The sequence below is a fragment of the Phodopus roborovskii genome, unplaced genomic scaffold (genome assembly GCF_943737965.1).
Source record: "Phodopus roborovskii unplaced genomic scaffold, PHOROB, whole genome shotgun sequence".
Classification (NCBI taxonomy): Eukaryota; Metazoa; Chordata; class Mammalia; order Rodentia; family Cricetidae; genus Phodopus; species Phodopus roborovskii.
Genome location: NW_026126460.1, coordinates 4,619,617 through 4,647,064, shown reverse-complemented (window position 1 = coordinate 4,647,064; position 27,448 = coordinate 4,619,617). Strand labels below are relative to the sequence as shown.

At 40.6% G+C, this 27,448-nt stretch overlaps 1 protein-coding gene across 2 annotated transcripts in view; it reads left to right on the top strand.

The window, feature by feature from the left end:
- The first annotated feature begins 214 nt into the window (after positions 1-214).
- Satb2 (SATB homeobox 2) overlaps positions 215-27,448 on the top strand; it is a 164,582-nt gene continuing 137,348 nt past the window's right edge. Inside the window, exons 1-3 of one of the 2 annotated variants that reach the window (XM_051190227.1) lie at positions 215-418; positions 1,656-1,904; positions 22,889-23,065. In XM_051190227.1, the coding sequence (XP_051046184.1) occupies positions 1,715-1,904; positions 22,889-23,065 (367 nt within the window). In that variant the 5' untranslated portion in view covers positions 215-418; positions 1,656-1,714. The remainder of the gene's footprint in view (positions 419-1,655; positions 1,905-22,888; positions 23,066-27,448) is intronic. The other variant, XM_051190228.1, reaches the window with a different exon arrangement.

Genomic DNA, 27,448 nt, shown 5'->3' with positions numbered 1-27,448 from the left:
TAGTGACGGTACGAGCCGGCAGCCGCCGCAGCCTCCCAGTCCTCAGCCCTTTCTCTCCAGAACGGGTCTCCTTCCCGAAGGTGTGAAAGGCTCTTTCAGCCCCCTCTCTCCCCCTCCTCCGCTGTCCCCTCCCCCGCTCGCTCGCGTGCCCCTTAGGAGGAGTCCTCCTTTCCCTCTCCTCCTCCTCCCTCAACCCCCCCCCCCCCATCATCATAACAACCATCTCCGAACAGAAGACACCCTGACCCAGGACCTTAAACGCTAGGACCCGGGAAAGAGGAAAAGGAAAGGGGGAAGAGGAAAGAGAAGGAAGACTAGGACAACACCGCAAATCACCAGAAACTTTCCACCCTGGATTCTCTACTTTTGCTCCATGGACAGAGCTCCAGCCAGCCAAGTTTCAGACAGACCGTGAGCAGTAAGTACGCTGGGCTAGGGCTCCCGCGCGGCGTCCGGAGTTCTGGAAGCCCGGGGCGCGCTAAGTTCCTCCGCTGTTCCCGGCCTTGGCTCTCCCGCGCCCTAGGCAAAGCCGGGAAGTGTGGTGGAACCCTCTCTCGGTACCCTTGGCACACTCCCTACATCTCTCACATTCTTCCTTCTCTCTGTCATCTCCACCTTGTCTTTTCAACCCGTGGCACTTCGGCTACTCCCGCGTCCAAATCGCTCTGGAGGATTCTCAGTGCCCCAGGTGTATTGGGGGTTCCTCTTGCGGGTACCAGTGACAGTTGGGACGCCTTTCATCAGGTGTTTTTCCCTTCCTCGGGTCACTCCTCCAAAATTGCAGAGTGCAGAGAATTGTGTGGAGCGCTGCCCGCCTAGGAACCCCGGAGAAAAACTTCCCAGATTTAGAAATTAGTACTAATGAGGGCTGCTCCTGCACCGGATAATCAAAATTTCTTTATGCTTTATGTTTATTGGCTTTTTAAAAAGCACTCAAGATCAAATGAAGATAAGAATACTTCGAAATAATTGTAATCTTGTGGTGGAGGATAGTCTACAAACCTCAAAGTGTTTGAGATGCTCATTCCTGTGGAATTATAGTTGATTTGTGTGTGTGTGTGTGTGTGTGTGTGTGTGTGTATGTGTATACAAGTGTAATCTTGTACTTGATCCATAAAGGTAAAAAGCGGGGATTTCATAGATCCATAGATCAAGTCTTTGGCTCCTGCCTGGCCATTCACAGCGCATTTATCAAGCAATTAATTTGCTTAAGGATCCGTGTATGTCCTGGCTCCCTCCCAGGCCGGGTGGGACCTCTTGCTCTGAAGATCTCTCATTTCAAAACCCCGACCCCCACCCCCACAAGTGGGGGGGCGGGCGGGGGGCTCGCCATCAGAGATGGGCTAATGCCAGTGCTGCCCGCTATGAATGGAGCACTGCTAAGCGCTATGAGCTGTGACTCTGTCTGTGTCATTGAGGGCTAACTCTTGGGACCTGCAGCTGAGCAGGTCTCAGTACCTTAAGTGCTGGGCAGCTTTGCGGCCTCCAGTGTAAGATTGGGACCCGCTACCTCGAGACCCTTCTGAAGCGTGGGAGGAAGTTTGTGTGGCTGCGGTGTAGCGCTCTGCCACTGGCCTGATCGTCTATCACGTGTGTGAGCGGTTTTCCCTCTTTTTTTTTCCCTCCCCCTTCCCTCCCCTCCGCCCCCTCCCTAGGTCCCTGCGCGTTTTATTGTGACCTGCCGGTGGGAACTTTGTCTCCAAATCGGAGCAGCATGGAGCGGCGGAGCGAGAGCCCGTGTCTGCGGGACAGCCCCGACCGAAGGAGCGGCAGCCCCGACGTCAAGGGGCCTCCCCCGGTGAAGGTGGCCCGGCTGGAGCAGAACGGCAGCCCTATGGGAGCCCGCGGGAGGCCCAACGGCGCTGTGGCCAAGGCCGTGGGAGGTAACAGCCCGGAGCTGGGAGGTGCGCGCAGCCGGAGGCCCAGTGATAATGGCCTGGGTGTCAGGGTTCAGGTTGATTAGGCTGTTTCGGTGTAGGATTACAGGAAGTCAAATCCAGGTTGCCAAATAATGCCCTAGTCGCCTCTCCGCAACTGGTAGTAGCTGCATCTCGAGTTAAAACAAGAAAGTGGTTTACCCAGAGGGTGGCATTTTTTGGGCACTTTGCCACCGTGTACCGAGGTGTTGGCAGGTCTGTGTCACAGCCAGCTAACTGTTTCTAGATTTTCCTAGAGAGCTCTTTCGTGTTTAACTCCTTTGCCTTGCCTCGGATCTGTTCTAGGGCTGGAGCTTTGTATGCTTCGTATTTTAGTGGGACAGAGAGGGAGGAGAATCAGGCTAGAGCAGGGGCGATGGTTTTGGTGTTCTTTTGTAGCTGGGGCAGTGCTGAGAGACAAGTTCTAGGAAAAACAGAAGTACTGTAAATCCATTATGTTCTTAGTGGATTTGATGTTGAAGTTGCCTGCAGAGTCTAGACGCTGGCATTTGTAACTTTGTTAGGAATTAGAGAATTGGGTGAAAAATAGCAAGCAGCTTTATTTTGCTGCCTGCTGCTTTCCCACCCCAAATTTAAATATTATTTAAAGACAGTCTTTTGATGTTTTCATTACTTCTACAAATGCTTTCTTTAAAAGAGGTTAGTAAACTAATCTTACAAAATAGGATCAGAGAAAAACTTAAGTACTAAATTTTTTTGGAGGGTTTTAGACCAGCCAACTAGCTGTCTATTAAATATGAAATGTACAATTTTACATGGCATGCAGGCTTTTTTGTTTGGGATAAATCATTCCTTTAATTTTATTATGCTTGAGATTTCCCACCAACCCAAATGTTTCCAGCAGCAACATGTTTAAAGTAATTTTTTTATATTGACCAGCATAAAATGATACAAATTCATGTAAAGCTTGGTGATAAGGTCCCACCCTCGTGTCCGTGGTGTACATTGAATTTTGGAGCAAATACTTAGTTTGTAACATCTCTATGTACTTAATAAGATGACACTTTTTTGTTTTTAAATATTTTACTATTTTTCTCTGTGGTAGACATTAAGGATTGCTCACCTTAATTCTTTAAATTGGCCATTTCCCTTGAGAAGGAGCCTCCCTCTCAATTTTTAGTTTCGAAAATATGATTTGGCTTCTGTATAGTACCATTTAGAGATAAGAAAATATACTTTTAATGAGATGAAAGACACACACACACACACACACACACACAGAGAGAGAGAGAGAGAGAGAGAGAGAGAGAGAGAGAGAGAGAGAGGCCCCAATTATACTATAACTCACTTTTCTAACTTGGGGTTGTGTCTTAACGTGAGTGCATTCTCCTAAGACTGGACCAATGACTTCAGCCTCCATATGTAATCACCTATATGTACATAATGAACAGAAACACATCACAGATGTGGTAGGGCTGAGCTTGGGATGCTGTGCATGCTGCTAATGTCTGGTGAAACAGTTTTAGACATCCTTGGAGAAAGGGTATTCTGAAAGTCTCCTTTATATAAGAAAAATCTTAGACCTGACATTTCTGGCTCTTTTTGTTACTTTACTGCAAGCTCTAAGCTCTCTGAAGTCCTCAAGGTGTACAATGTAACTGCTAGAAGTCATGCTACCCTTCAACAAAGTTTTTTTTGTGTCATAATGAACTATGAAAGAAACTGCCTCAGTCTGTTGATCAGGGTACCTTTAGTGAGGAGTGTTAGTCCCTTTGCAAATCTTCTGAAATTATAGTTGCATTTGATCATGGGCTCTAAATTTGATTCACAATAAAATCATTGCCTTTGTGAAGAATAATATATTTATTTCAATAAACTTCTCTACTCACCACCTTGGAGGCTCCACTTAATTTAGAAATAGTGAGGGTCCTATTAGATGCCTCCCAAGCTGGAAATGCAATGGTGGCATTTTACCTTAACACATAACATTTACAGTATTTAACAGTAAGAGTGTATATGTATATGGTGGACTTTTAAATATTCTTTTAAAGAAAGCCAATTCTATCTAGCATTATAGATTCTTTGGAAATAAATTAATTTAGAGACCTTCAAAATATAATAACTTAAGAATATACAATTTTGTACTGAGAAGTTTTCAATAGAATGTTAATAATTATTTTGTTGGCTTCAGTTTATAAAGTTGCCACATGTATACCAAGATGTTAATAATTTTATTTCTCTGTAACTTCTAATCATGTATATAGACTAGAGGAAAGCCAAGCCCTTTAAAAATGTATATTTTAAATTAAAAAGTGTTCAGAGTATATTTCTAGTTAAAAATACTTCCTAATTGAAACTTTTTTCTTTTAACATGGGGTAAATATATAATAGATTGTATTTCTACCATGCTATATGTTTTGTTTAATTTTCTTTATAAAACAAACATAGATAACTACAAAAATATTTATAGCTGAATCATTTATTATTATTTTCGGGTCTGTTGTACTCTGCCCATGCCATGAAGAGGGACATTCGTACACAGAGCTCAGTATTGCGGGGCACATGCCTTGTTTCTTTTGAGTCCTCTCTGAAATTTGTTCTCATAGAAATAGGGGAAATCATTACATTAATTGCTTGTTCAATAAAATAGCAATTTATCCCACCGCTTTTGATAAGCAGGGAGAGATAAATGTTTTTGGTTGGCTGCAAGAGTAAGTTCTGTTGTTGTTCTCCTTTTTAAAGAGTGGGAGCTTGTTAGGATTTTGATGAGACTTAGATGTTAATAAAAAAGGGGGGGCATTCACGAAGTGCCTGGTTTGAACCAGTTGCAGGGGTGGATGTGCCCTCACAGTCTCTAAAGTTATTTTTTTAAGAAGAAACTTAAGCCAGCTCAGTGCCTTGTTTCCAATGTGGTCAGCCCGTCAGCATGCTCTGTCTTTTCCATGTCTCCTAGGATGTATCTGCTCTTTATTTATGTTGTGTTTTCAAAGCATTCATGCAGAGAAATGGAAGTGCTCAGATGTATATGACAGTCAGCTTTTGTAGAAGGTCCTCAGGAAAAAAAAATGACTAATATCTCTTTAAAAAACATATGAAGGCTGGGAGAGAGTTTAGACAAGCAAGAGCCCTGTGGTGTTGACAGCTTTATATCCCTGCTGGGTGACATTCACTTACTTGAATTGGCGTCCCCTCTCAGCTAGTAATTCACTCCATAAGGACTTGGGAAAAGAATGATTAATGGTGGGGAAATTTATATTTGCGAAATTGTTGATTAAAACTTACAGATCTATTTGAAGACATAGAAAAAAGGGGATTATTCAGGATGAATTAACTGAGAATCAGATGACCCTGAACCCCTAAAACAATTCTGTGTGTAATGCCTCGGCCAGCCAGGGGACACACAGCCCAAAATGAAAGTGGGACCTGGGACTCCTCTACAGAGGATGCCAGTCAGGCCTCTGCCCTTCTCCTGGATTGCTGGAAGGGGTGGGCCAGTGGTGCTTTAGTAGCACTGAGTTGTTGTGTCCATTCATTGTTAACACAAGCATTTTCACTTTTCAATGTTTGGCTTCAAGAGGAACTTTCAGACAGCTTTATTTAAACTGAATGGACAGCACTTGGCTATACCAGATGGTGTATTTGTTGATAGGAGGCGTTAAACATCACCAATCTTTTTGGTGTTTTCTTTTTCGTATGATTTTTTAATGGTTTCTAAAAGGGGGGGGTGTTAAATGTTCTAGCTTTTTTGGGGGGGTGGAATTTAAACATTGTGGATGTCTTATTGAAATACCTGTACCTTCTTGGAAAAAAGTTACTTATTTTTGAAAAACATCTTGCTGTAAAGATAATTGGATTTTATTGGAGAACTGCTGGCTGAGGTTACTTGATAGCAAAACTGCCTGAAGTAGATGGCTGCCCTTGCTTCCAGGCCCGCTCAAGCACATAGCCTTCTTGTTGCAAGGGGAAAGCATCATCTATAGTACACACTTGATGCATTTGAACAGACACAAACATGAGCAAGATTGTTAGGCAGGACCTCATTTAGAGCCAAACATCACCTACTACAACAACAGTTAGTTTAATTGTCTACATGTGGAACATTTCCTTTTCCATTAAGAGTCAGGGAAATGAGGATCAGATCAGGTTTAGACCCAATATTAGCTGTAGAGGAGCAATCATTGTACTTTCTGAAAGAAGTGTTGATAGGAAAGAAGCTTACAGATATTTATATAACATTGTAATGTATAAAATACTGAGAATCGTCAACACTGGAATATGGAGAGAGCTCCTGTTTCCAAGGACGATGCTATAAGGTACATTGGCAGTTGCAGCATATGTTTGTAGGGAGGACTCAATGTTTCAAGAGAGAAAGCTTCCCTCTCCTATATACACTATTATTACTATTGTAAATTTAAAGATTCAAGATCTTTTAAGAAGAGTATGAACTTAGGTTTTAGGGTCATCTAACAAGCTAACGTGTCCTCTGTAGTTTTGCTGAGGTAGAAAAATCGCTCTTCGCTAAAGTGTTTTTAGCCCTTGGCCTGTTATTAAAATAAAGACATACTTGGTTAAAAAAAATATATGCAATGGAACATACACATTAAACAGAACACAGGGTATCCACCCCTCAAGTCCTGAGTGTAATTTGGTGTTTCAAGTAATTTTGGAAGTTTCATGTTCCATCAGCAGAAATCTACTGACCATTATGTAGTGAAGACCTGCTGCAGTGGTGCGCTCTCTCTCTCTCTCTTGCTCTCTCTCTCTCGCTCTCTCTCTCTCTCTCTCTCTCTCTCTCTCTCTCTCTCTCTCGCAGTGTGTGTGTGTGTGTGTGTGTGTGTGTAAAACTACAGAGAGGTACCTTAAGCATCTGTTTTTTAACTGGTGCAGAAAATAAGCAGTTCCTTCATTTCCTGGAGGTTGTTTGTACATCCTAGATACCCTTCCTGTATTGACTCTTTTCTCTTTTCCTTTTTTAAAATTCCTCTTTGCCCATAGGAAGAGGACATAGATTAATGACCATTTATAAGATGTCCAAGAATATAAATTTGAGTAATTTTAAGGACAAGAAAGCCAGCTATTTCAGGCAAGACTATGGTTTTTTTCTTTTTTTGGTGTTGCTGTAGAGACAGCTGTGAGGCTCCCTGGCTTTACTTTGGTAATTTGAAACACTGTTGTTGCTGCTGCTGCTTCCTCCACTTCTTCCTTCTCTTCCTCTTCTTCTTTTGTGAAACAAGAGATCAGTGAAGAACCAGTTTATGTGAATATTTAAGAGCTATGCTACATTAGCAGAGTTACATATATTCCATATTGTACCATTTCCTTTGGAGACATATATCATTTGGGAGTTGTGTTTTGGTTTCTGTTGAGATAGAATTGATACAGTTTCTTACCATTAAAACGGACAATTCCACATTTGATATATAAACTACGTACACAGCTTCTTTTATTTCAGGATGCCAAAAGCCATTTTTCATAGCAGGAAGCATGCAAATAACTAAGATAGTCATATTTTTATTTAATAAGTAGGCTCTAAAAAGCTCTATAGACATGTGTAGTAACGTAGTAACTTCTACTGTCTTTTTTAGACGGATACTGAGGTACAATGGCATTTTGGAACATATTTAAAGACAGAGCATTTGACAAAAGTTGTATGTGTAACAGTTTGTCAGTGAAAAGTGACAAGTGGGAAATGACAAATGACATGTTGGCATCATCACTCTTTATTTTGATAAAAATGTCTCAATTTGCAGTGATATAATACTGTTTCATATTATTTCATGAGTTGTAGGAGATGCATAAGGAGAATTTAGATTTTGTGAACGGGAAATTAGCAGCCCAAACTCTCATCTCTGAAGCTCTGGCAGCAGGTCCCTTCCCCCTGCTCCCTGAGAACAGGAACAGCAGTGAAATGTTGGATTGAACCCATACATTTTAACTCATTATTTTTTGAAAGGGTGGGGGGTGGGCAATGACTTAAAATGGTTTCAAGTAGGGGACCTTTCTACTTAGCTGAAAAAATGAAAAAGAGTTTGCCTTTTAGCTTCCTTATTTTTCTTAATGGCAATTTGAGAAAGGAAAGATTTTCCTCTTCTGGCTTTGATTTGTATAGATCTTTCCTCATTTCCAGTCATTAGGGCTCTTCAGCATTAATTTAGTGAGCCAGTAAGGTGAGCTGTGAATCTCTGCTATTTTAAAGTAGAGATTGTGAGAGTGTGTAAGTCTTAGAAACAGATCTCTAAGCGCTGAGCATTTGTCATCCCGCCGCCTGTGGATAAAGTGGCTGGCATCTCCAGGGACAACATGAGTGTCTGAGTGCAGTCGAGGTGTGAGTTAAAACAAAAGTCAGATGGGGACTTCCAGAGCTTTCTTTTCTTTTTTTTTCTTTTCTTTTCTTTTCTTTTTTTTTTAAGGCACAGGTGTAGCTTCTCCACTGTGCTGTTCTTATTTTCCGAAGAAAAGTTACATCTTTTATTGTTGTCGAGCAACTAACCGGGAATTTTTTTCCCTTATGTGGTACACTCCATAAGCCTGACATACCATGGTGTTTCAGTAAAAATGTTCTGTGACATTGGGCATGGTGACTTACGTCTGTAATTAATATCAGCACTTGGGAGGCAGAAGCAAGAGAATACTGGGTTTGAGGCCAGTCTGGGCCAGATAATTGAGTTCCTGTCCAGTCTGAGCCATACAGCAAGACTTGATCTCAAAAATCTACAGGCACTAGTAACAACAAAAACTTACATGATAAAGTTTTCAAAATCATGGAATACAATTACAATTTATATATAATTTTCTACAAATAGGATTGTTTTATTGATTAATTGCAAATGATTAAAAATTATGATAAAATCAATAGAGGCATTTGAAAGTGGGATCTACTCTGGCTGTTACTCGTGAAGCTTTCCTTAATTGCAGATTAACAACAAGTCAGATCAGACGCTGTAAATGTATAAATATATTTTAGATGTGCAGTTATAGCAACAGAATTTATGGCATGTATTTTAAAATTAATATCTATAACTCTAAAGCCAACATAAGAAAGTTCCTGAAGGTGAGTATAGTGATACATATATGTAAAGATCCCCATTAATTTTTGATAACCTAAAATAATGATAATAATAAAAAGACAAATCTAGTGGATATTATAATTACTAGGTAGAGCTATGTATAAAAGTGCAAACAAAACAAAACAGCGGAGCAGAGCAAATCAAACCAAAAGTAAATTAATGAAAGTGTCAGCCATTTAAACCTTGAAATACATTTACTAGCAAGTCATGAGCAGTGTACAGTAGACATATCTGTTGGCTATTGGTCTGATCCATAGAATAATAAAACCTGCTGAGGAAGCATATTCTTCAGTTTTACTTGTTCCTGATATGGTTAGTTACTGTATGAGGCGAAATGATTTCTCCCCTTAACTAGTTGCCTTTTATCATCACAACAGAGTTCTGTCCTTGCTCAGCTGGTTATTAAACTGTGGTATTAGCGCAAAAAAAAAAAAAAAAAAAAAAAAAGAAAGCTAAAAGCTAAAGGAAGAGGCCAGCGGAGAGCTGCTGCTTATAAAAGTGGATATGTTTTACAGCAGTGTTTGATGCCCACTCATGGTTGCACAGACCTCGGTGCCTGTCTTTGTTTGCATGAAGACTTGTACAGATGTGGGTAAAAATGGATTCCAGATAACAGAGTGCTTTCTAAAGCACTGAAGTCGGACAGGCAATTTTCAGGCATTCACAGGAATAACCGGGGCTTCAGCACATTAGAGCAGTTTATCCTTTTCTTCCTTCAGAAGGTTCCTGCTTGGTTCTGGGACATAGCTAGAAAACACGTGTATCAGTTCTATCATAACTAAGTGTCTTATTTTACGTGAGACAATGTTGTCTTTGTAGAGAGAATCACAGGACTCCAGAGAAATGACCAAAGGCATACAGTAAAAAAGGAAACCATATTTTGATATTTTTCTGATTATATCAGCATGAAAATTAAGCATGTCACTGCTCTAGTATTTACACATTTAAAGAAAGCCAAAACTGATATTGCTGATAGCTTATTAGAAAAGTGTGTTCATATAAAACTCTTAAAATTGCTGTGTTTTTGGAACATTTTTTTTTTTTTTGGTTAATAGAACAAAACTTTCTTTTGTCATAATCTAAAGATGGTAACAGAGCCACATGACAAATGTCTCTTTAAGTGTTGTAGTAAAAGAAAATGGCTTGTCTTCTGAGGCAGTAGAGACTTTATGTTGTTTTGGACCCATTTCCAAGCAGTGATCGAAAACAGATTACAATAACAATTATACAGTCAGAAGATGCAATATCCATTTCTGCTTTAATTGAGTGAAGGAATAATAAAAACATCAGTAAGAAAAATGAGGTGGACCTGTCACACAGTGTACAAGTTTTTAGGCTTGTAGATGATGCAGGATAACCAGAGTGCTTCTCGTCTTCTGTGGTGTTTATTAGCTGAGTTCTGCATTGGTTTGCCTTCCCTGGGAAGTTCACGGAGAGAGTGCCTGGGCACTGAAAGTGTGCACTTTGCCTAAGGATGTGACATTTTCTTGAGTTCTACCTGAGGTGTAAGTGACCCCCTTTTAACCTGTGGAGCTAAATGTCCACAGAAATGATGGCTTGCCATATGTAAGCAAGAGCTAAGTGAGGTCCCAACCAGCTCCTCCTCTCTAAGTCCTCAGGAAGTTAAACTGGGGAGGGAAGGTTGAGGCCCACCCACAGCTGCTTGCCTTTCTTCTCCCTGCACTTGGGGGAGCCTGGACTTCCTCAGCTTCCCCTTACCTGCTGTTACTCAGGTAGTGTGGACTGTCACGTGAACACAGAGCATTTGGCTTTTATTCTCAGTCCTGTGAACTATTACATACATACATTTGTCTCCCCTCCACCCCCAGCCCACACTAGTAACTTCTCTGAGGGGATAGCCGCAGACAGCCACCAAGTAGCTAAGTTTCCACTCTGGGTTGGATTTGTTACTGGGAAACCTAGCAATGCAATTCCTGCAAACCTGGTGATGAAAGTGGGGTTAGGCCAGCATCCTCTCATAGTGAAGCTCTGAAGGTCCCAAGCACAGTTATAGCCCAAGCTTGCACTCCATTGACACACGGGACTAACATTTTCTTGAGGTCATTAATTGGTAAGATCTTTCTATGAGCTGCAACATGAAGGGTTAAGTTGTTGGTATATCAGAGGGTGGAGGATCCAGAAGCCCTGGTCTATCCTGGGAATAATCCCCTTCAGAGGGGAATTTATATTGAACAATCCAAAAAAGCTTAAAATCGAATGCAGTGCAGTATGTTTGGTTAATAGCACCTTCATTAAAATACTTTTGTCCTCAAAGGTTTTTCAGTTTTATATTTACATAACCTAACAGGGCTGTGCTTTAAGCGTCTGTTAGTGGTTCTGTATTTTTTTTTTTCTTTCTGGACTTTACAGTTTGAATCTAAACATTAATTCTGGGTGGAACTTGGCATAGCATCTTTTTGCCTTGGAGGGAATTTTTGTTGTATAATAAAAAGTGGCATTTCTTTCATACGGTCACCTTCTCCATGTTTCCCCTCTTCTCCGGAGCAAATAGCAATAAAGGAGTCAAGGTTTTAAGGGGGTATCTTTAATTTTTATAAAAGGAATGCTTATTTTAGGTGATTTAAACAATTTTCCATTAGTTCACATTGTAAACTAGTGCTATTGTTAATAACAGGAAAGATATATGAAGTTAATAATGGAATGAGGATATTTCTTTCTCATGTGTTTATGAAATTGTGAAGCCAATGAGACAGTGACTACTGTTTTAGAAGCTAAGAGTTAAGACATTTTATTTTATTTATGTTATCTAGTATTGTAACATTGATGGAAAGAAAATTGAATCTCTTTCTGAAATGACTGAATTTTCCAATCTTACTTTGGAAAATACACTTCAACTAAACTCTTAAGATGTTCTTTTCTGTATGTTAATATTGTATTAGAACGGGATTCTCATGAACATCTAATTACATACGAAGTGGAAACAAAAGAACATGGATTTTCTTGATGAAAGCTTGAAAGTTCCCTGAGAGTCAGTGATAGGTTGTCCATGGCAGAGCATCCTCTGTGGGCAGGCTGAGTGGGTGTGCTGGACTGTTGGCTTCGCCAAGATCCAAAACCACCTTCAGACAAGTTTCTGTGTCTTAGATTTGGCAATATGGTATCAGGAGTCTTGCTGAGGGGAGTCCTAGGAGAAAAAGTTCCTTGGGATGGAAAGTCATTCCATGTTGAAGACCCAGGTAAAGACACTTTTCAGGGGTAAATAAGGTGATCCTGATATTTTTTTTCTGCCTCCCTCACATAAATGTCTAGGTAATTTTCAGCAAAACTAACTCCATTTACAGGCTCATTCATATAACAAGTTTGTGCCTTAAGCACATTTTTTTATGGTTAACTTACATTCTCCACTCTGAACTGGAGCTTACCATTAAAAGTCTGCCAGTGATCATTAGTTCTCAAGAGGTCTAGGGAGAAAAAGAGCGAGCGATGGGGAACGATGTTCCTGTAGTTGGATCATTTGTGCTGTGTTCCTTTGCCACCATGGGAAACTGGAGTCACCTCAAACATTCAGGATGACTGTGAACTGTCTGGTAGACATGTAGGGGATTCCAATTAGCACAGGGTCAGAATATCAATGCACCTCTCTTCACACGGTTCCAGTGGTTTAGTGGAAAACAACCTGCAAAGTAAACCCCTTGGCTCTCCAGTAAAAAGATTTATAGCAAAATAATTCTCGGCCCCATAATGGGACCGTTGTAGGTTTGTGTTTGATATTTGTAAGACTGAAATACAGCCCATGTACCCAAACTAAGCATTTATTGTAAACAAGTTAACTGCCAAGAGCTTCTATTCTGTCAAACATAATTATATTGAAGATTGATGTATAGCTTGAAAGCAAGGCTGAGAGAGACAATTCCTCTTCACCAAGGAAAGGCTTCTGGGATGCGGCTCTGTGCTCCTCTGGTAGAATGCCTCAGGAAGCCACCTACCTCACAGCCAACCTTGTGTATAATAAACAGGTCTTGAAACAGATCTGTTTGTCTGTCCTTGTGTTATCAAAGTAGACAGGTGAACTTGCATTCATGTGAGCTGGTATGTGCATTTTTCACCCATCTTCATTCAGAACTGACAGCCCTGGTCCTGAGACAGAATACTTGCTCTTACCTCCAGCCCTGTTCCGCTGTGCCCACAAACCTGCACCTCTGCTTGCAAGCTAACCCCTCACAGAATCTTCTCCTTAATGCTGGGCTTGTCTGCTGGCTATTTTGTGTTATTCTTGTGACATGGAAACTATAGCTTTGAGGTGCCGCATCTCAGGATTCAGCATGAGACCTAGGAATGACTTCAGAAATGAAAGAATTCATAAATCTAGTTCTCTAGGGGAAGTGAAACCTCTTTCAAGTTGAGATGTACATATCTGGAATTATCCCCTAGTTGAAAATACTACTGAAATGTTCCCAGGGCTTTTTGCTTGGAGGAAGGTAGAATTTTATATTTTATTTAGGGCAAGGAAGTCTCACTTTTAATTCAGGAAACAAATCTTAGATTTTAGAAACATTTTGATTAAAAAAAAAATGAAATCACATCTTCCTTTGGGTAGCAGCCCTTGACTGATCATGGTGAGGATTAAAAATAGTATTTTCAAGCTGGATGTGGTAGCTCATGCTGAAATCCTAGATCAAGAGAGGCAGAGGCAGGAGAATCACCCAAGGTTTTTTTTTTTTTTTTTTTTTTTTTTGTAGTGGGGAGTGTGCCGGAGGATGACTAGCCTGGTCTACCTAGTTAGTAACAGGCCATCCAGGGCTAGAAAGTGAAAACATTTCTCAGAAAAATAAAGCAACAAGAATTTCAGTAGATTTCATAGGCAATGGCTTACACAGTCTCTAGTTTTAAAAAATATTTTCTTTTAGAGATGCTTAGATTATAAACACAACATCTTAGAACTATACAGAGGGAGAAAAACACTAGTCTTCTGTTTTTATTAAAGGAGTGTTATAAGTTACACAGGTACATGTATATTTAAAATAATTGTGTCTGGGAAGTGGTCCACTAGACCGTTTCCCTGGCTTTGTTAACTCTATCCAAGTCACCATAATAATGACCTCCGTATTGTAAGCTAGAGATCTATCTCATTGTCCCCGGTGGGACCGGAGGGCGCACACCATGATTATGACTTTGTAGCACTATCTCGTCCCCATTTTTCCGCCTCCCCATGTCTCTGCCTTTTGGGCTTGGTTGTCTCTGTCTGTTCTCCACAGGCATTTGATGGAGATGAGGGTCAGGGCCAGGGGAAAGGAGTACCTCTCACCTGTCCATGGAGGCTCAGCTGGGAGGAATCCACATTCATTTATTTCACTGTGATCATTTCTTCTACGCTTCTGGTAAAGATCCATAAATGTTTCACTGTTTGAACCCTAAACATAGTAGATTTTTTTTAATGAGAAAAAAAACCTTTTTTTTTTTTTAATATAAAAACTTTTCAGTTTTTATTTGATAAAAATCTTTCCACTCTCATGATTTCCTTTGAGGCTTTGCACCAGTGTTTGATCTCAATTTTTAATAATTTTTTTGAGTTAAACTCCCCAAAGGAAACATGCTTGTGCTATAAAATATTCCCACTAGAAATATAGGTAGTCTTGTCTTATTGAGAGTGAGTGCTTGATTCCTTTATTAATTCCTTGCTAGAAAACCTCAGCACAGTTAACCTTTCCTCAACACTACACTGGAGAAATTAATCAAAGATTTTAAAAAATGATTTGAATTAGATAAAATAATATTTACGCAGAGCTCCAAACCCAAGGTAATGAAGCAAGTAGCATAAGGACCGTTTTTTATCAGCTCCCTTCTTCGGCCCTTGAGACTCTAAGTAGCAGCTAGCTTTTGCACACCAGCTACTGAGAAATGGCAGAGGCAAATTTGTGTCCACTTAGAAAGCTACCTACAGAATAAAAAAAATTTTTTGACAGAAGGCAAGGATCCTGGTACTATTGAAGTGTGCTACAATCTCTTTTAGCATCCCACTGAATCTTCTGATGTGCACACTTTAGCAAAGGGTGAAAAGAACTTTTAATTTTTTAAATTTTAAATTAAATATCATGAATCCATATGCTATGGGTTTGAACTTTTTTGCAATATCCAAAGTTAAAGGAGATGCTGCAGTTCTGCAGTGTAGGACACGGTAGGATTACTGACCAAATGCATCTCCAAACCTGAGCCTGGTGCATGGTGTCCCATGCAGGTGCTTAGAGTCTCACATGTGATACTCCGAAATGCCCTGTGTTTATGCAACAGCAATCTCTGCCCACTGTGGACCTGCATGGCCTTGTGATCTGCAGGGCTTCTTCTGCCTAACAGAAAACCAGCTCCTGAGTCCACTTGTGCCCATCTTTTTCCTAGAAAGTATTCCTGGTTGGCTGATGCTCACACAGTACAGGAGGCCCACAAATTGCTAACAATTTGACAGCTGGGAAATTTGGGGCCAGGGGAACAGTTCATACTGCATATTAATAGAGGTGATTAATGTCTAAATGTAATTAGTATTTTGTTAAACTGAACCACTGTTTATTTTAAGCATACCATGGGTCAGGCTTGAGGTGGGTGTGGCAAGAGTAGAGATTTGTGTAAATGTGGGCCTTTGCCTGAGCCAGCCACAGGCCAGGTGTTGCTGACATCCGGGGATTTAGTTCCATGGGTTCTACTGGCCAAGGCAGCATTCCCAGGTGTAAGTCACTCTTTATTACTTAGGTAGTAAAGAAGCATGCCTTCTGTGGGCCTGTGAAGTCATGGTTTCAAACTGCCACCTAACTTGATCCTGCTACTGAATTTCTGTGAAGGTACCTGTAGAGTACCCTTTATTGTGCAGACCTACTTCGGGTTGAGTTGTGATCTCTAACCGTAAGGACATGCCTGGAAGCAAAGGTACTGGATGGTACAGCTGGTCCTCCTTCCTTCTGTTCTAAGGCTTGGTGGAGACAGTGGTCATGGTCTACATCCACCTATCCTGGTTTATGTTTGCACTTAATTTTCTAAGGTTAGGGTCAGCATCAGGGGTTAAAAAAAAATCTGAATTTTTACCACAAATAATTCTGAGAGTAAAATATTGCCTGATAATCGTTTTCCATCCCTTGTGTTCCCAAACATTGGGAAGGTGAGAGATATATTAAGAGGTTTTGTTGTTGAAACTTTACGTGTGTGTGTGTGTGTGTGTGTGTGTGTGTGTGTGTGTGTGTCCAATCCTGAGTCATAATGGAGAGGAAACCAGATTGTTGTGTTTATGGCTTTGTTTGCCTTTGGTTGTTTCTGCAGAGCTGACAGTAACCCTCCCTCTGTGAACCTCCTAGAATTTGCTGCTTTCCACTTCTGTCTGAGAGATAAATGAAACAAGAGCCTAAGGTCAGCAAGAAATGCTGGGACTTGGCACACCATCGGGAAGCCTTGAAGGTCCCAGGTTGACCTGGGAACCCTTGGGTGACTCCATTTACTCAAATAATATACTTCCTTTATCCCTACAATTGATGAGAATTTTATTTCTATTTTTTTTTTTAACACTATCTGACATTTTCCTCCATTAGGCTTAGTTGGAAGCAAATGGGAAGATACACTCACACTATTCACACTGATATTCCAGTTAGTCACAGAGTGTGTGTAGACAGAGGTCCCATACGATGACAGCCTGCAGTGCTGTAGTAGCCATTTTCAATTTATGTGAGCATATGCCTGAGGTTTGCAGAAGGATGACAAATGCTTTCCCACACTGCATCCCCTTGTTAGGAGAAGCATGAGTGTATAGTGGAGGAGATGAAAGGATGATGAGGCTATTCATAGGAAAATGTAATGTCTTTTTTAAACAAACATTGCTGGAGATTGAACTACATGTGGGCCTTGTACATGCTTGCTAACTCTTCTACCCCTGAGCTATAGCTCCACTCCTAAAGTGTCACAACTTTTTAATCAATTAATCTCAGAAAATTTCCACATCATCCCCTGGGGGAGTTTGCAGCTGGGGTTGGAATGTGGTTGCCTTAACCTTAGGAGGTTGTACCTGAGAGAGAAAGAAAGGACATATCAGGGCCAGAGCACGGTACTATAGGAAAGACACATTTGGTTAATGTTGAAATTTTGTCTGTGGCCCCAAACAGTAGGTAAAAGATAACTTTAGTTTTGTTTTCTGTTTTTGGTTGTGATTCTTGGCACTCAAACTTTGCTTTATTGTTTTGGGGTTGGGAGAAAAGCACAAAATGTTAAGTTACTCCTGTTCTCTCTCTCTCTCTCTCTCTCTCTCTCTCTCTCTCTCTCTCTCTCTCTCTCACACACACACACACACACACAGAGAGAGAGAGAGACAAGTAAACCCTTTCTTTATTTTTTATTTTTATTTATTTTTTTTTAGTAAATTGTAATAGGGAAAAAGATGGTCCTTTCTTTCTCTCCAGTCTTTGGAAAGCCCCGTATTAAATCTGCCCTGTAAATTGCTTCCATCTTTTAGGTCTTGGCCTAGGATTTATTTATTATGGAGGAGGTTGTTGAACATGGTATTTTGCTTCAGTTTATGTAAAGAACAGATATGAGAGGCTCTGTCCACAGCTTTTGTAATCTTCAATTATCCCTGGAACCTTCTTAGGTGATAGGACCAGATAGACTGAAGGCCCCAGGTCAAGGAGTGGTCCTGTGACTGCCTTCTTTCCTGACATGGGTGGGCCTTAGGAGCCCTGAGGGGGCAGTAAGGCAGTCCACTATCACCTCAGACTAGCTACTGTCATTCAATGGGCAGTTCCAAGAATGAGGGTGGACTCAGAAGACAAAGGGGCCAGGAAGGAGGGTGGAGTCTGTCCCCTGGGCTTGAGTCTTTTCCTCTTGTTTGTAATACTTGAAGAACAGAAGTTCATTTTGGAAACTGTTTCAGGTACCCACAAACCAGAGTCCTCAAAAAATCCACTCAACCAACAGCACAGGCCGCTCAGTGTGTGTAACAAGTGGAAAGGGTTGTCAGCTTTCTGTGGGTGGATTGTGGAATATTATCAAAGAATGGGGCTGCTCTTCTTAGGCTGCGCCATTTTCTGACCATTGTAGACACTCAGTTTATTAGCTGAGGTCAATAACCACCTTCTCAGGTGGTGAATATGAGGGGGGGAAGTAAAGGTATCCATATACAGTGTAATGTGGTGGGTAGGCTGATTCGATCCCCAGCTTAGGTAGGTGGCAATGTCCATGAGGATCTCATGGTATTGGCCTGACTATCATCTCCTTGCTGAGGTTAAACACTCAGAGCTTTGGAGACTATAACAGTTCCTCTCAATTTGTTCATGTCAGCATGCTAGCACTCCTTGAAGATTGTGAACACTAAAGGACGTGGGTGAGTCTTGGTGAAGACAGAGAATTAATAGTTTTAGCAAGCAAGTGGCTGCCTATGGTTCACTTAGTGTAGAAGGGAGGCAATCACATCAGGAATCTGGAGGTAAATGAGGGTGGCTTCTGTTCTTAGGTCACCTAAGATCCTCAACTCAAGGGAGAGACCCTCACCTCCTGTGGGTGGGGCTAGAAAAGCTCAGGGCAATACTTGTCTTAGTAGTGGCATGTAGTGAGTTTGTCCTGCATGACAGAAGAGTGCTGGTGTTTGGCAGATTGCTTGTAGCAGCATTAGCTGACAGAAATATAATGCATGGTGCTTGTGTGATTACTAACGGCCCCACTTAAAACAAGCTAAAGAAACAGCATTAATTTTTAACAGTGTATTTAATTCAGGTTATTCACATATTATTTCTACATGCAATTCATTTTCTAAAATATTTTCACAATTCAGCAATTTTTGGTTTTTTTGGCATTAAGTCATTAAAATCTAGTGTACTTCATACGTATAGCGTGTCTCATTGAAGAGGGGCCACCTGGGGCTGCACTTCGTGCTATAGGGGCATGATGAATGCTGTCAGTCGGTCTTGTTTGTATAATAAGCCATCCCGTGATTCTGAGTCTCATTAGGTCATTCAATGACTATTAGTGTCATTTCCATTTGAAGACATGCTTTTTCGTGTCATGAACATTGCTTACCGAAAAGTATTGAAGAAATGATCATTCCTCTGTAAAATGGAACCAAATACTCATGTTTAAAAAAAGAAAAACAGAGAGCACCTTTGAGAGCTTCATCTCAGATGTAGATGTATCACACACACACACACACACACACACACACACACACACACACATTTTAGCTGGGAGAAGTTGAGCCTTGCAGAGCCCCAGATAAGTTATCAACCGTCACTCACACAGGCAAAGAGTGACAGCAGTAGCAGGATTTGACACCAGGGCCACCTGCCTTCCACCCCAGGGCTTTTCATAACATTTAACCCTCTTCCCTCTTGTCTGTCCACATGGCCGTGCCAGGATATAGAGTCGGTAACCACACTGTGAATGATGCAGGCAGTTCTATCACAGTGAAATTGGCTGTTTCAGCACCGTAACAAACGACAGCAGGGAAATATTTCTCTAATGGAGAAAGCTCTGGTTTTGTGTTTGTGACAAGGGAGGACAGCATATGTCCCACTTGCCTGAACTAGTCTTGATTTTTAGTAAATGGCTGGGGCCCAAGTGTCTGTCCTCATATTAAACTACCTGCCTACCTCCAGCAATTGTAAAAGGCTTAACAAGGCTTATGATCAAAAGGTCCAAAGTTCTCCACTTGATCATCTGGAAATGGGTTTGTGCTACAATAAAAGAAAAATAATGCCATAAGCTCAAATACAGGGCCAGGGCCAGAGCTCTCCTTGCATTTTCTCTTTCTCCGTGACCATTTATAACCTGTAACTCTATTGAGTTTTATGCTCCTGCTTTTTATTGGTTATTTATTCTTCTCACTGTTAAATTTATTTTTGAAGTATTTTGTAAATACCATACCTGTCTTTTTCTATTCCTTTGTTTGGGGATAGTAATGGGACCAACTGACTACTTCATTTTGGGTCCATATTTCTACTCATCCTTTTATGGCTTGCCTCCTTTAGGGGTGACCTGTTTTCAAAGACTTTTTATTCCCATGTCTTGATTTTAATTTCAATTATACAGTTTTGCTGTTTTTCATTTATTTTACCATTGTCATTAGTAATTGCATACATTTTTAAAAATCTTTTTTTGTAATAACTAAATTTTATCATAAAACCATAATTATTAAATCAATCAAGTACTAGTAAAAGGATTTAATTTTTTATAGTAATGAAATACAACCTATTATGATACTTGTATATGTGTATGTGTGTGGCTTGCCTTTGTGTATATGTAGGTTAGATGTTGATGTTGGGTGTCTTCCTCTGTCATTTTCTGCCTTACTTTTTGAGGCAGGGTATGCCATTGAACCGGGAGTTTGCTACTTTGGCTAAGCTGGCTGGCTAGTGAGCCCCAGGGATCTTCCTGTTTCCTGGTCCCCAGTGCAGGAGTTACAGACACCTACGCCAATGTCTATAGCTTTTACATTGTGCTGGGCATCTGAACTCTGGTTCATCCTTACGGCAAGCACTTTGTCCACTGAACAATCTTTTTTTTTTTTTTTTTAAGTAGGTGATACCTGTAAGGAGATCGACTAGAAGGAATTGCTGCTCTTATGCTACTCAACAGTTTCTCATTTCAGTCACTGAATTACAATGCTTAGGAAATAGTTCTCATATCAACAGTTAGGAAACATGAGTCTGTTTCATGTTATTGATTCCTGAGATTTTATGTAATATTTCATATATATATATATATATATATATATACTGTACTGTTACTTTGAAATTAATAGGATCTTTTCAGCTAGTCTCAGACTTATCTAGTTATGGGTCAAGGCTAGCTTCTGGAGTAGTTAGTCATTTAAAGGCCTTATCTGTGGCCCCCAGATGTGAGACACTCAGATGTTGACATTAGGAACTGCACATGGATTTTTCAGCACTGAAATCTATGTACACACAGGTACTAGTGGTGAGACAACATGGCACTGCTGGCTACTTGGCTGCATGTGTGCATATGCTTAAGTCCCTAGCAGTAGAGACGAGCCTGCTTCCTTTGACAAAGATCATATACCAGTATGCAAGAGGTAAAAGGTCTAAATGGGGCTATCCGTGCTGGGAAGTGCTCTCCGGGATGGCTTGTGTAAACCGCCATGATGCTTGCTTCCAGCTGCAGTGAGAGCAGAAGCCATAGGAGATTTGTTCTTACATCTGTGGAGTGATGAGTGATACCTGGCACGTAATAGGTGCAATGGATAAATGCTATACAAATGGATGATGGAAAGACAATGTGAAAGGTGGCTAATCTGTATTATTCATTTAAATATTCAATTAAAAATATTTGGGAATTATCTCCCATAAATAAATACGATAATAAATACCCCATAAACTAGTGACAGTAACCAAGAGAAACAGCACTTTATGGAGCACCACGCCGAATCATCTTCTTGGCCTAAGATTTGGTCTGCCCCACTGTTACCTTGATTTTCCATGAATCTGTATTAAGCATAGTGAATTTGCTGTGGGGAATAATAACTGAGTCAAGAGATGTCCCAAGTGTGGTATGGTGAGACATGTTAGACTGTTGTGCTGTCTTAATAATAATTACCGGGATCTTTAATGATAGCAGTTCTTAATGTGTATGATTATTGTTAATAATGATGGTATTTAATAATTATGCCCAATACTTATTATCTTTAATAATAATAATTAGCACATGGGAACCAGTTGCACCATTGTATTATCTTTAGAACAAAAACCTGGATCTATGGCCCAGGAGCCTGCAGAGATTCTGTTTCTCCCCTTCCCGATCACAGTGAAGTCAGAAGGCACCTAGGGTCAGCACAGGGAGGGCTTCTGGAGCCTTCTCTATGTTCTGTGCATTGGGTCCATTCCCGGTCATTTTATAGAGATCTTGTTCTCATTATGGAGTGCCCATACCAAGACCATCACACCCTGCCAGCCCTCCCTCTACCTGCTGGTGTACCCTTCATAACTTTTGTGTTTTGTTGCATAAAGACCCAGAGCAGACCCTCATTCCATAATGTACTCATTTGTGTGAATTACACAAGGCAGAGCCCATGTTTATTACTTGTATGTCCATGAATCTTTGATCTTCTTCTGTCTTGGCTATGTTTAGATTTAAATGCCTGTGTGATTTTTTTTTCCCTAAAAAATAAAAAAAAAGTTTAAAAAATGTTTGGTGAATTAAACATTTTTAAGCTTTTCACACTTTGATATGAAGCAGAGAAATATTTCAGTGACAACAGATTTCAACAGATTTTCAAATAGACTAATTTGCTTTATTCTTTAGGGTAGTTTATGTTTTCTTCTCTGCAAACACTGGAAAGTACTTTTTCCATGAGTAGCTTGTGTTCATGTATAAAATAATTCCAAGGAGATGAAGTTTGCACTTAGTGGTATGTTTTATATTAGTTAAGCATTAGTTGAGATTTTGATGATCTGTAGTTTTTCAGGCTCACTTGATGGGTTGTTTACTGAGATTAAAAAAGGAAAAAGTCCAGAAAGGACTTCCTTTACATTCCTGTTGACTTTCCTATATACATTCACATAGTATCTCAGGCCTGAAAATCTAACATGCCTCCATGTGGGCACTGTAGATGAGCAACTTTAAAATAAAATTTTAGGCAAAAGCAGAGCTGACCTGAAAATACTAGTTAGTGTTAGGTAGTGATGATAACAGTAGACATTAAAGGTCCTATGGTCCCCTCGACCTGGGCCATGTGCTAAGACACCTCCCATTGGTGTAGTCTACTTTTTAATCATTGCAATTGGAAGTCTTCTGTCCCCCCACTCAGCAGTGATGCTGCCTTCATAGAGACAACCCACTCTCCTCACCTGCAAGCTCACATGGGGCCCTTAACCATCAGGCCTGCTTACCCCTCACTGTTCCTGATCTGAGCTGAATAGCTTTTAGAACTGTCTCTTCCCTTCTTATCCTGGTGGCCCAGACTGCCTTGTAACGCCCGTGTTTTGCTGTTGGATTGTGTCCTCCCAGGTTTGATGATTCCTGTCTTCTGTGTGGTGGAGCAGTTGGATGGCTCTCTTGAATATGACAACAGAGAAGAACATGCTGAGTTCGTCTTGGTGCGAAAAGATGTGCTTTTTAGCCAGCTGGTGGAGACCGCGCTCCTGGCTCTGGGCTATTCCCACAGCTCTGCAGCTCAGGCCCAAGGTATTCCTTCATCTCTCTCCCTCCCTGCCTCCCCCCCCCCCCCCAGCCTCCTGTGTGATCTGAGGAAGAATAGGTTCCCACAAAAAAGGGCTGCAAAACAGCTGTCAGAAGCCGTATCTGACAGCAGGGAACAGAAATTCTCCAGAATATTCTTTTCTTGTTCTGTGAAGTATTTGGCCAGTACCTGAAAAGGCACCCAAATTGACTTGTATTTCAAAGCAATCATCATGGTGTTTGCATTCATAATTCTGGTATTTTTGCTAAGTCAGCAAATTGGTGTTCTCAGGGCCACTGCTGAGATGTTTGACCCCTGACTTATCCAAACTTTAATATATGATTTATAAGCATATGAAATTTATTTATTTGCTGCCTTGGGCCTATGGCTTCTGCAGTTGGCCATCAGGTTTTAATTAAAGAGAAAAGCAGTTGCATCTTATTCTTTTGTACCTTTGAAAATTGTGCTACGATTTTGATGTGGTTCATTCATTTTTTTTTAAAAAAAATCACTTTGTAATCACCCCCTTTACCTATTTAATTAACTACCAAAGTCTCATAGTTGTATTGCTAATACCGGGGAGCTTATTATGTTTCTCCTATTTTCCTTTCTAAGCATAGTCCATTGTTCTATTATGCCAAAGACTCAGCAAAACAAATAATAACAGCATTCCTCAAACCTTGAATAATGGGGAAGAAACTTGAGCCAGTAGAATCATTATCCTTGTTTTTCAGATGAAATGACTGAACAGATAGTTTATGATAATGGTTATAAATAAAGGGAAGAAATTTCTAACACTTTGGTGTCGCCACTTTATATGCTAGTTTCCTATCTTCCCATTTTTACTTAACCTTCCTGTAGGTTCCACGAATTCATGCTGTGTCTAGAGTCTGACCTCATGTTCTTCTTAAGAGAGATCAGTTGGCTTCAGTGGCTCTGATAAGGCTGCAAGGAGGGATCAGGTGGTGATAGTGTTACAAATGCAGGAGCTGAGGACTCAAACTTCCAAGCTCTTCCCTCTGATTCTATAAGTGCATTAGCATTTTTTTAAAGAGTAGACTTTGTTTAAATTATAGTTTAGTTCTACCAGAGTGGTCAAGAATATCTTCCCAGGTGAGTGTACCCCACATACATGTCCCATGGATTGCAGTGGATTCTGTATCCTGTTCATGACCAGAACTGGTGCAGGGACAGCAGCTGAACCGTGGAGTCCACTGCTATCAGAAAAGCATGGTGATGTTTCCTTTGCTAGACAACTTTCTTTCTTGTGTGAGGGATTCAGGATTCGATCCCCAATACATTGTTTACTGGGCACCACTGCTTTTATTTTATGTGATGTGCCCAAATGAAATAAGTAAAAGAACCCTCTCCCTGTCGCCATAAACTTTCTTGCTATTTTTGGGACATTTTTCTTTGATTGTAAAGGTCACTGTGACCCACTGCTAGCATCCTGGCGTGCCAGCTTCCTGTTTGACAAGGCTATCTATCTCAGTTAGCATGGCTGCTTGGTGCATCATGAGCTCACATGTGGAACACGGAGCACTAAGTGGCCAAGATTTGATTCTTGGCACATGCTGAGGAAAGGGGCTCTCAGGAAATCTACCCCAGGGAACCCCACTGACTTCCAGTGATGTGTACTGAGAGTTCTACTCACCAAGGTGGGCTTTGCAAGCTATTGTCTCATTGTCTGCTGTAGAGCATTTAAAAGGGGACAAGCCAAAAATATTTGCCTTCTAAATTTTCTGAAAACGAAGACTTTTTTTTAAATGTTGAATCAGTTCATCAAAAACACTGTCATGTTGTGGGGAAAAGAATGTTTATCACTATAAACTCCACAGACTTAAAAAAAAAACCTAAAAATCAGAGTTTATTTTTTTTTTTTTTTTGAGCTGGTGACCTGTTTTGCATAAATGGAAACACTTCAAATTCTTCATATTCTGAAAAGATGTTATTAGTTCCTCCTTGTCATTCTGATGATTAGAAGGTTAAATACCTCTATTATGGATACGTGGAAAATCTTGTAATTGAGTAACATTTTCTTGAATAAATTATTAGATCTTTCTTGTCATTTAAATGATTAGAAGCTCTGTTTGGGGTAAATGGAAAAATAAAGGATTATTTATTTCTGTGAATGGATGTATTAGGTCGGTTGTCATTCAGCTTAGGGGGAATGTATTGTCTGCTGCCTACTTATTACAACTTAAATGGCGTGCTTTAGAAGGAAAGTTATTCATGAATCAGACAAACAGCTCAGCCAATCTAGTTGAGGAGGTGGGACTAAATGCGGTGTTTTGTGACGGTAGGCAGAAGGTTTTATGTGTGTAGTTATTGTTTTCTTCCTTTGGTTTTATTCCTCCCCCCACCATATATTGTAATTTTCTCAAGGTAGGGAATCAAGGGTGCCTTCTGTCCCCTTTTAAATGCTCTACAGCAGACAATAAGACAATAGCTTGCAAAGCCCACCTTGGTGAGTAGAACTTCTGGCTGACCTACTAGTAAAGGAGTTTCAGTGTCTGTGAGCTTGTATTCTTCTACTGGCACTGAGAGGGAGACCTAGGCTACAAGGATAGTGGGTTGTTTGTTCCTCTTTAAAAATTCAATGCTCTTGAAATTATTTTTCATTTTGACATGAACAGGGAAACTTCCCAGTGATTGACCTGGAGGAGCAGTTTAGATGCTTACAAAAGAGCAAGTGTGTTTGCAGCATGGTTTTGGAATGATGTTCAGGTCTCAGTCATCAGGGGTGCACCCATGCTTCTGTAAGCATGAGATTGTCAATTTCTCTCACTGAGAGAGTATTCCCCGCAGGTGAGCTGCAAAGATTTTTATTTATTTGCTTCTAAAGGGAAATCGTAGTTCTACTGAAACAGAGTCCAGGGATTCCGCGGCCCACGTTCACAAAATACTTATTTAAATGCTGGATATTGGCACTAGAGAAAAAGGCAGCAGACACTATCATAAATCACAGGAACTATGTTTCCATCTGACTTATACTTTCCATTTACTGACACACACCACAAACTGTATGACTCTCAATGAGATGCAGGGTTCATCTGGACCTGCCATTGTACATATGTAAAAAGCTGAGGCCTGTACTGATAGACTGTGATGAGACTCTGCATCAGAAGTCTTAGAGTATTGGAAGAAAAGGCTCTAGGGAACTCCTGCTGTTTGGGGATCATCACAGTTCCCCTTCCCTTAAATTCACCATTCTCCTTGTTCTTCCTTTTTCAACCTACCAACTTTGTCCCATGAGGCTTTCTGTAACATCCACAGAGTTCCCATACTCTCCAAAGATTCCTCAGGTATTGGTCATATTTGTCAGCAGTATGGCTTTGGGAGGGGACATGTGCTATGCCAAGATGATGTCACACTGTGTAACTGATTTAATTTGCAAATGGTCATTTTATCTACAATACTCAGTGAGTTTCAAAATAAATTTAATTAAAATTTATTTTATGCATAATAGTGTTTTGCCTGCATGCATGCATACCCACATGTGCATGCTTGGTACCTGTGGATGTCAGAAGAGGCATCAGAGTCCTTGGTGCTGGAGTTATGAATGGTTGTAAACTACCATGTTGGTTCTGGGTACTGAACCCAGATCCTGTGTTAGAGGAGCAAGTGCTCCTAACTGCTGAGCTATCTCCAGTCCTCCTTGGCTGGTTATTTTTATTGTCAAAACTGTAGGCTTAAGAAAGGGTGTACTAATCATTGTTTCCCATTTATGCTGCAGTAATTACATTTGTGAAGTCATTTGAAATGATTTTTTTAATGGCATAGAAAAATGTATTTAGTAAGTTATGTGACTGCAGTGCCAAGTAGCCTCAATTATCTAAGATTTCACATATGTTCAGAGAAGAAAGACAAATGAAGTACATTAACTGTGACTGGTGTAGGTGTAGGATTATGTAGGATTTCTTTTTCTTCTAATGAGAACAAAAGTAAGTATAAAATTCTACTTCCTTCTCAAATCCTCTGAATAAATGGGAAGTTGTTACTTGGATAGTCCTGTGTTTTGTTAAGTTGTTCCTTTGTTCCCGTTGTGTCTGTAGGTAGCTCACACTTTAAATAGTGTCCTCTCTAGTGTTTTTCCAGTGGCAGATTAGAAAAGAAAGGACCCTCATGGTGTTTGGGCCTCTGAGAGTGAGGCAAGCAATTTCTCAACAGTTAAGCAGGTACTCACTCTGTCGGACACTGTTCTGAGAGATTTGTACGTCCTGGTTCATTTAATCACAACAGCCCTTTGAAGGCAGCTCCTGAGTGTTTCCCATTTTGCAGAAGAGGAAATTGAGGCATGAGTTGGGAGCCACTTTCTCTGGGGCACAGGTTGATAGGTGAGGAACTTCCTGAGGTGGGAAGGAGTGTCCCCTGCCCCCCAGGTGCTC